The sequence below is a fragment of the Haliotis rufescens genome, unplaced genomic scaffold (genome assembly GCF_023055435.1).
Source record: "Haliotis rufescens isolate VD_foot unplaced genomic scaffold, xgHalRufe1.0.p SCAF_6, whole genome shotgun sequence".
Lineage (NCBI taxonomy): Eukaryota > Metazoa > Mollusca > Gastropoda > Lepetellida > Haliotidae > Haliotis > Haliotis rufescens.
Window position 1 is genome coordinate 42,410,632 of NW_025964334.1, and position 10,607 is coordinate 42,421,238.

At 41.0% G+C, this 10,607-nt stretch overlaps 1 protein-coding gene across 1 annotated transcript; it reads right to left on the reverse strand.

The window, feature by feature from the left end:
- Window positions 1–5,111: 5,111 nt before the first annotated feature.
- Window positions 5,112–7,724, reverse strand: LOC125371633. The gene is made up of 4 exons (XM_048386619.1): window positions 7,562–7,724; window positions 7,252–7,368; window positions 6,541–6,621; window positions 5,112–6,261 (listed from the first exon to the last, which is right to left on the reverse strand). The coding sequence occupies exons 1-4, from the start codon at window positions 7,588–7,590 to the stop codon at window positions 6,099–6,101; spliced, it is 390 nt and encodes a 129-aa protein (XP_048242576.1). The 5' UTR covers window positions 7,591–7,724; the 3' UTR covers window positions 5,112–6,098.
- Between the last annotated feature and the right edge of the window lie 2,883 nt (window positions 7,725–10,607).

Consider the following 10,607-nt stretch of genomic DNA (forward strand, 5'->3'; position numbering starts at 1 on the left):
GAGTCAAGTCTTATGAGCTAGTTACTTGAGGGGCGGTCGCGTAGCCTAGTGGTTAAAGCGTTCGCTCGTCACGCCGAAGACCCGGGTTCGATTCCCGACATGGGTACAATGTGTGAAGCCCATTTCTGGTGTCCCCCGCCGTGATATTGCTGGAATATTGCTAAAAGCGGAATAAAACCATACTCACTCACTCACTAGATACTTGAGTTGTACATGTACACGGTCACAATGATGTTAACCGCTCTGTGTTCTAGACTCGGTTCACCTACTATGAAGTTTGTCCGCCTGGAGCCCGTGGGAAGAAGGAGACTCCTCCTCATGGCCACTGTCTCTATGGTGGATGCGGGTGCCTGTTGCCCTGGTCAGGGAGGAACTGCCGTGTCGAGTTGAAGATTATCTCCCTTAGTGCACAAACACAGGTTGTTGCTGAAGGTGATGCATTTTCGTTACAACCAGTGTTGAGCCAGGTAGGTCTAATTATTGACTCAATATATTATATACAAAGGTAAATGAATGTGCCCGTGGCCTCATAGACATTGCTTCGTGTACACGTGTAATGTGAGTGAGTTAATATTTATAGTCACATCGACAATTTGTCAGCCATATGATGATGAGAAGAAAACAAGTTATACATTCATAAATTCATACAAAACCTGGCGACAATGGACAGTAAAACACCTAGAGTATCACAGATTGTTATCTTAAACTAGACTATATATAACAATACATTATACAAACGGGGAACAGATCATCAGCAACTGAACTCGGGACCATGGGGACTTATCAACAAACACATGCAAAGGCAAGTCGTGCGTTTACTTGATAAAATACGGGAACATATGATACAAGCCAAACAATGGAATTTTATCAGACATCAATTTGTCACTTTTGCCGAAAATTTGTAAATGTCCAATAGATGTCCACCATAAAACGTTTGAAAGTTTTACTTTTGTTTGTTTGTTGTTTAACACCGCACTCAGCAATATTCAAGCTATGTGACGGTGGTCAGTAAATAATCGAGTCTGGACCAGACAATCCAGTGATTGATATCATGAGCATCGATCCATCGATCGCAATTCGGATCGATGACATGCATCAACCAAGTCAGCGAGCCTGACCACCCGATCCCGTTAGTCGCCTCTTACGACAAACATGGGGAAAGCTTTACTGAGCAAGAGTCGTGTGACACTTTCTGGAAGAGTATGCTCATTTTTTCCTCAAAAGTTTTGAAATGTGGGCACCAAAGGCTGGAAGCGCTGGAATGCTGCTCGACATGCAGGAATCCTTCTTGCCATTCAGCCTTGTGGATATTGTATTGTCACACTGCTTCTTTTATGCATTGATCTATAAATGAATCAGATGAGGCGATTTCAATGGTATCTTTTATTTCTAGCTGAGGTGGGTAATTCATATACCTACGATATACCTATGCTCAGTTAAACTTCTTTCCATGGTTTTGATTTTGCTAATCAGAGCAGAAATTCTGAGTCGCCTGCATAAAGAAACAGATCAGCCAGTTGGGGAGCACAATCGGTGCCCATGGGGGATTTCACTAAAGCCTTAAATGCCTCGGACCCGTCATTTTTCAAATTGAGCAAAGATGCTGTCGTAAACCTGCAACCTTGATTAAAGTAGAGCTCAACTTAACTAAGAAACATGTCCATTGCACCTTCAGTAGGCCACAGTACATTCAGCACTACGTTATTTCTTCTGAGAACTATTTATAACAACGCCCCAATGTCTCCAAGTGGAGTAGTATGTGTTGTATACATGTAGCTAGTTTAGCAGACCTCAAATCAGATTAACCACTGGATAAAGGTAGTATGTACGTGAGGTATTCTGATTTTACTTTACACTCTCATTGAACCTTTTAGAATGAAAGCATGAAGAAATATTTTGTTTGTGTTGAGAACTTTTGCCATCATATGGAGGAAGGGCCTATGTAATGATTAACTTGCTTGATTAGTTGCTGCAAATATGGCTGAGGACCGTGTTAACTAGACTTGTGTCGATCATAGTACCGCACTGTATCTATGTAGTGCTACGATAGAATGGTGTCGACAAACCATAAATCGTCACCAGGGTTAATCAGGGACTCGAACCCACGATCACATCCTGACACGGCTAATGGATGCATCAGCCAATTGCGGTGCCTCAAACCAATATTCCTAATTGCCCTTGTTACGGTGACAACATAACACAATATTGTTCATTTAAATTTTTTATTAAAAATATTTTCCAATAAGTATGAACAAAGACAATGAATACACATATTTTCACATTCGTGTTTTCTTAAACGTTGCTCTCAATCAGGTTTGTACTAACAGGGTGAGTATACAATACTCAAGTTGAGATGGAGGCACTGTACAGAAAATATACATCTGAGGGGGTAAGGCCGCTTTTAGCAGTATATAAATCCACCGGAACACCATGGAGGACGTCATGAATGGGGGGATCGAACCGTGGTCTTAGGCTTGGTTGGTTGGTTGGTTGGTTTGTTGTTTAACGCCACACTCAGCGGTCTGTAAATTATCGAGTCTGGACCAGACAATCCAGTGATTGACATCCTGAACATCGATCCACGCAATTGGGATCGATGACATGTATCAACCAAGTCAGCGAGCCTGACCACCCGATCCCGTTAGTCGCCTATTACGACAAGCATAGTCGCCTATTACGACAAGCATAGTCGCCTTTTACGGCAAGTATGGGTTGCTGAAGACCTATTCTACCCCGGAATCTTCACGGGTCTCTTAGGCTTGGAGGAGAAAACACTTTAACCACTAGGCAACCCTACAACCTCACGATTTTGTGAGGCTAAACGTAATATTGTAAAGTACACTGGGAATACACAAAACATGTGTGAATTGCTATAATATATGAAATACAATCATCACTATAATCAATATTAGTATCACTTGTTTTGTTATTAACACTGACACCGATAGAATATGACCCGGATCTGTAAAGGACCACTTGTCTATAAAGTTGGCTAAGGCTAGGTATCCCAGTGTGTACCGATACTATGGAGAACCCCTAGGCTTGTTAGGAAGGTGGTCAAATGAATACATCCAGAGCAGCATGGCTCAACCACATCTGTATATATCCATTCTCCTGATTTGTAAACACCACTAACATGGCGGAACCCAACGTTGACCCACAGCAACAAAAAACTGAGCTTTGAAATTCAAAACAATTAGTGAAATTCAAATATTTACGTTTGCTTTAATTTTTAAATATGCTTAATAAATATTTAGAATGTAACTTGGCTGAACATATCCAGGGTAGCATGGCTCAACTACGCCTGTATATAGCCACCCTCCTGACAGACCGAAAGAAAATGTCATATAAACATGTTTCAGAATCCAATGATTATTTTCCTAGCAGTTATGACGTGGTAATGGCGTTATGTAATACTGTCCATCCTAATACCATTGGATTGGAAGAGTAATAAATAGGTAAATACTTAGGGTATTCGCTAAGGGCAGCAACATTTGTAACATGACTTCCAATTCCAATAGTAAATTTACAGAATTTAATCTGAAATTTTTCAATTGCTGCAATTTTTGAATAGCCCCATATTTCTGAAGTGTATAATAATACAGGCTTAATTTGACTGTCAAATATTTTAAAAAGTATATGTACGGGTATGTTCTTCAAACAATGCTGTAATTTCTTAACAACGAACAGAGCCTTATTTGCCTTCTGAACAAGAGAGTTGATACCAGTCGTCCAACACAGCCGATTTGAAAATAACAAACCTAGATAATTATAATAGGTAGATACATTAACATTAACATCTCCAAACCTCCATTTCTCAGTACTCCTAAGTTTTCCACCATTTCTGAAAACTATAATTTCAGCCTTACTAAGGTTTACTTCTAAACCCCATTTAGTACAGAAAGATTTAAGGATATTAAGTTTTCGTTCGAGACCATCTACAGTATCATCAATTATGCACAAATCATCGGCATATAATAACAACAAAATGTCTAGAGATTCTTGACTCACAAATATTCCCCTCTCGCCGGAGGTCTGCAACATTGATTCTAATTCAACAATAAGCAAAGAGAATAATATTGGGCTAAGGGTGCAGCCTTGGCGTACACCACTTAGCGTTTCAAAGTAGCAAGTTGCTGTGCTATTTGATAACTTTACAGCCGATTTCACTTTTAAATACATATCTTTAATGACATAGAATAACATTCCATGTATACCCTTATTTAACATGACATACAACAACAATTTTCTATTTACACAATCAAAGGCTTTTCTAAAATCAACAAATAAACAGTACAATCTGCCATTAGCTTTAGATAAGTATTTCTGTATTAGACTTTGCAACACAAATATATTATCGATGGTGCTGTATCCAGCCCTAAAACCTGCCTGAGACTCTGGTATCTTATCGTAAATGTCACAAAACATAGTAAGCCGTTTATTAAGAATAAAAGTAAATATTTTACCCAATACATCACTAAGTGTAATACCCCTATAATTGTTAACATCAAATTTGCTGCCTTTCTTATGAAGGGGAGTAAGTAAACCTCGAGCCCAATCCTCAGGAAAATTACCACTCTGCAAAATAGCGTAAAATAATATAACTAGATAAGGAAGAAGACTACCCTTGCAACACTTTATCATTTCTTGTAGAACTCCATCGGGACCAGCTGCCTTACCATCTTTCAAATGATTAATAGCATGTAAAATTTCTGGTTCAGTGATTTCACAATTCAAAATATCATTTAATTCTTCATCATTGCAGACAAAACAGTTAGATTCCTCGTGTTCATAAACAAAACTCTCAGCGGATGCAAGATTATCATGATCATAATAAGTTATATTCAAAATATTTTTAAAGTAGGAGACCCATTCAGATGGAGCTATAAACTGAGTTGCATTACTGTTTGTTTTTTTATACAAGTCCCTTCACTTGGTTCCAGAAGATCTTAGGACTACAAGTATGAGACATTAAATCCTCAAGTAATCGCTCTTCAAAAATCAATTTCTTTTGTCTACACATATTTCGATACGCATTTCTTAACTGTCTAAACTGTTGTAAATAGTTCAGATCACCAGTTATTCTAAACATATTAAGAATACGATATTTCTCATGTTTCAGCTCTTTACATTCGCTATCATGCCATCTTGCTCCTGAAAATGTATCTATGTTTGAACTTGTAATTACCTTCATATCACTGACAGAAGCACAAGTAATGATCAATGATGTCAATTTTGTAACAGCACAATCAACACCGCTAGAAATATCACCCATGAAATCATCAAAACTATATGATGATAGCGAGTCCCGAAGTAACTCAGAAAACGCTTCAGCCTTACCAGCACACCATCGGTATCTACAAATAGATTCTGCATTATCAGCATTCATGTTACTGATAACATTCTCTGTATCTGTAACAGCAAACTTAAACACAATGGGAAAATGATCTGACTCACATCTTGTGGCTACAATGAAATCATAATTAGTACTAAATAATTCAGATGAACATAAACAATAATCAACCATGCTGGCACCCCCACCAGCAAGGCATGTAAAATTCCCGCGGGGATCTGATATTGTTCTCCCATTCATCATATGTATATCAAGAGAACAGCAAAAATCCATTTAATCACAACCATAGGGGTTTACATGATCATCTGTCCACTTTCTAGATATGCTAAAACTGTCAGTTTTATAATTCAAATCTTCCAGTGAAGGAATGTATTTGTTGCCATCCTGTAAAATATAATCCTTTAAGTTGCCTGTTCTAGCATCCATATCACCCATAATCACAAAATCAAAATCTTCAATATCAGCATCTGGGATGCACGAGAGCAAACAGTTTTCTAAATAATCAATCCCTTTCTACAGTCTTGGGTCGCTCCGGACGGATGAATATACAGGGTGAATATGACGGCGGTCTGTAAATAATCGAGTCTGGACCAGACAATCCAGTGATTGACATAATGAGCAACCAAGTCAGCGAGCCTGACCACCCGTTACTCGCCTCTTATGGCAAGCATAGCCGCCTTATAAGGCAAGCATGGGTTGCTGAAGACCTATTTTACTCCGTATCTTCACGGGCTAGTTCTTGAGATTACGCGGAGTAAGGAAGGGGATCCAGACTAGTCCACTCCAGTCCTTGAGTTCCGATACATCGCGGAGTAAGAAGTCCATTACGACAAGTCCAATCTGGTTGTTGAGGGTTCATATACATATACGGAGGTAGGAAGCTTGACCTTGAGACTTGGAGGGAAAGCCTGTTGGACAAAGTTTGCTTGATATAAATTCAGAGGATGGCTGTTTGAACATACTTGTATACAGTCACGTTTCTGTTATATACATGGGGACATTATGCACATTTTTTTAGCAAAACAGTATAAAGGTCAAGAATAATTTGTGTGTTATACTATCCTGCTATGCCTATATACGTTTTTGACAAATGTTGTCTCAAGGTATAGTATAGTATAGTATCTTGTATATTCTACAGATGTTTGTATCGATTCATTGTTTGCATAATTCAGCATTCAGATACTCACCATTGTCCATAAGCATTTGTGTAGTTGACAGGAGAGTCAGGTGTGGGAGTCACGAGAAGGTTACAGCTGCGGTAATGGGACCTGTTCACATACAAATTCTGATTAGATGTTGAGTCATATGGAATGGAATGGAATAGAAACTACAGGTAAGATGTCTTTTTTCTTCGAATAGCCTACAGAGATACAATTAAGATGCATAATTTTCAAACATCAAAAATAAGATAGCTGCACGATATATCGCAAAGAACAATGAAGAACGAAGCGTGATTTATTTCACAATAAATCATTGTTCTATCATGACGTCATTTCTGGAGATTCGAACATGCCCTCGCAACATGACGTCGTAAATTGGACGACGTTATTGTTTATAGGGAAGTATCCAGTTAGTTGTTTCCAATAAGCTGGGCAAAGTCGATAAGCGCGATGGCCGAAGGATCGCATCCAAAAGTGGGCGAGATATGACAATCGACACTGTGAGAAAAGGTTGATATAATCGAGAATTGTGAGAATATCCAAGAAAAACCAAAAATTAACCCCCCTTTTCATAAATAAACTTGTTCGACATGGCTGAGGTCTGATTGTATTCAGGGAGTCCTTATTCGAATACGGGTAAATATTTGTAAAGCTTGTACATCCTATTAACGTCCTTCAAAAGGCTGTTCATAATGTTGATATCTCATAAGAAAATAAAGTATATAATTTGAAACTCACCTTACGAATTTGTTGTGTTGAAAATACATCCATCTTAATGGACTTGGAATCTGTGTACCTATCACGTGGTATCTGATGCAAACAAATGGCAGTGGCATCGGGCTGTGGTAATGCGACCTGTACATGAAGACATTGTGATGAGATCTAATTTCATATATACCAGGAACATTCATTTAGAATAGCGTAGACCAGAGGAATGTTCTGGAAAAGAAAATACAGATGGCATGCCCTGTATCTACGAATAAGTTTAAGATATAATTAAGATTCATGCCTTTCAAACATCAAATAAAGTATATAGTTTGAAACTCACCCTGTGAATTTGTTGTGCTGAAGATGCATCCCTCTTTGTGGTTGACTTGAGATCACGTGGTATGTGGTGAGATCACGTGGTATGTGGTGTGATCAGGGGCGATGGCATCAGTCAGGGACCGTCCTCCAGTTCAGACATACAATGTATCCAGCAGTAGGTCCACTGGGGTAGTATTGCTCATATAGCACATCATGACGTCATTCGGGCAAACGACGCTACCCCTCATAATGCCAATAGCATCGAACATGGTTAGGAATGTACTCCATCTTTAATTTCAAGTGTCAAGAATACTATTTGAAATAAATTGATTCCATAGCCAAGGGTAAATAATACTATACAAGAAATACTCGTGTGATAAGAGCTACTCATTTTAAAGTACGTACAACCTTTCTGCTTTATAATCCTTCGAAAACGTCACTGTCTAAAGACGCTAACTAGGTGAGGTGAGGTGAAATGGGGTTTACGTCGCGTCCAAGATTATTGCACTTATATAGCGACGTGCATGCATGTGTATGTGTGTGTGTGTGTCTGCTTGTACTAGTCCGGACTAATGCCGATTTTTAGTGCTAGCACTGAGATGCCGCAGTTTAACATGAATACCCCACTCAGACACAGTATACTGACTGAGCCGACCAGTACTTGTTTTAGCCCCTTAATGCCGAGCGCCAGACAGGGTAACAACAAGTACCATCTTTTAATGTCTATTGGTATGACGCGGCCGGGGATCGAACCCCGGACCTTCCGTTCTCCGGGGGGACGCTCTACCATTAGACCACGGAGGCGGTCTAAACGCTAACTAAATACCACTACCCGAGAAGATGCTTGTGAATACAACCGAGTCGCCGTTCAACTAGAAGGTGTTGGCGGGTGTTTCAGGTAGGAGAACGAGCCATGAAACATAAAACACCCCTCAACACCTTAAAGCCGCCGAGTCATCAGGAAGTACACATGACCATCCAGGTGTTGTAAGTGGACGATCGTCCAGAAAATCATGACTATGTAACGCTTATGGGCGATGTATCTGGTCAGTGAGCAATAGTGGCATACGAAATGTGCGTTGCCCCAGTTGGCAGTAGTGACATAAGACAAGCACGAGTACAATAGCTGCTATTAACAGTAAACTATTGATTCCAAGGTATTGATGTGTAGGTAGAACGTTTACGTTGTACACTGAGGCACAAACATGTTGAGGTGAAACTGAATTAAACATGAAGATATGTCCATACGGCCAAAATACAGTGCTGAGATACCTTCGTTATCTGGTACATTATAGGAAGCAATAAACATGTACATGTCAATTTAGTTCAAACATTCCAACAGAAAAATAACCTCTGTAGGCTGCCCTTAGTCGGAACATGGGTATAGAAATCAAGTGTAATTCCTGCACATGAAGCGATGTACTGCAGGTGTTAGGGAAGGTAACATTGACTGTACCAAACCTGAAGAAGAAAGAGTATTTTGTTGAACAGAATAATTCAGTGGCTTTTTAAAACGTAGATAATTCCATTTGAGTTGCAAAATAGTTTCGATAATGGACGAACGGTTACTATCGACACTTGTTTTACAAAGATATACATAGAAATAATGTCATTTACATCTTGAACTAAAATTAAATGAAGTTCTACTTACCGTATGTAGCGGAGAAACGCCTAGTTGACGTGGTTGCTGAGGCTGGCTGGTTGGCTGGCAACAGAGTAGGGCGACTCGGGCTGGTTGGCTGGCAACAGAGTAGGGCGACTCGGGCTGGTTGGCTGGCAACAGAGTAGGGCGACTCTGGCTGGTTGGCTGGCAACAGTAGGGCGACTCGGGCTGGTTGGCTGGCAACAGTAGGGCGACTCGGGCTGGTTGGCTGGCAACAGAGTAGGGCGACTCGGGCTGGTTGGCTGGCAACAGTAGGGCGACTCGGGCTGGTTGGCTGGCAACAGTAGGGCGACTCGGGCTGGTTGGCTGGCAACAGAGTAGGGCGACTCGGGCTGGTTGGCTGGCAACAGTAGGGCGACTCGAGCTGGTTGGCTGGCAACAGTGTAGGGCGACTCGGGCTGGTTGGCTGGCAACAGAGTAGGGCGACTCGGGCTGGTTGGCTGGCAACAGAGTAGGGCGACTCGGGCTGGTTGGCTGGCAACAGTGTAGGGCGACTCGGGCTGGTTGGCTGGCAACAGAGTAGGGCGACTCGGGCTGGTTGGCTGGCAACAGAGTAGGGCGACTCGGGCTGGTTGGCTGGCAACAGTGTAGGGCGTCTGATGCTGGCTGTCAACAGTAGGGCGTCTGAGGCTCTCTAGGGTAACAGTAGGGTAACCGAGGCTGGTTGGGAGGCTGGCAGCAGAGTAGGGCTAATGAGGATATCTGACAACAGTAGAACGACTGAGGATGTCTGGCAACAGAACGGCGACTGAAGATTATTCCTTAAGCTGAACAGGACTGGGGACAGGACTGGGGATGACTGTCAACCGTCTAAACGCCTGTCTGATGAAATCATCTTGATACTTTGTGACGACACCTGGAGTGAGCAGAAAAGTGTTTCGTTAACATTCATAAAATAACAGCTGTTACAGTTACTTATTAATACTAATATTAGAAAAAATAGCATCTGTCTAGTTAATACTTCGACAATTCTACGTGAAACGACTGCAGATTAACACGTGTCCTGGTAACACGCTATTCAAAGCATCCAATTGTAAGTATAAACACACATGCATTGTGTACCGTTTCGTATGCTTTACACCGCGCTTAAAGCATGATGTATTGGGAGTGCAACTTACACCTTCAGGTCGACTATGTTACTTGTGGCTTACAACGTTAGCAACGACCCACAATAAATGGGTACTGGGTTTTAATCAAATTCGGTATATTATTTGTTTAGAAAAAAAGAAAAGACTATATGAAACTCACGGAAGTCCTCTGTGCTTCGTCCAACTCCTCGTATGACTGTGTTGGTTGCCCTCGTTGCTGTTGGCGCTGTTGTCGTTGCCTTTTCCGCCGGACCTGGCGTTGGTTTCTCCGTTCTGTTCTTTGCCTGGCCTCGTCCGGTGTATGGTTCTGAGTGAGA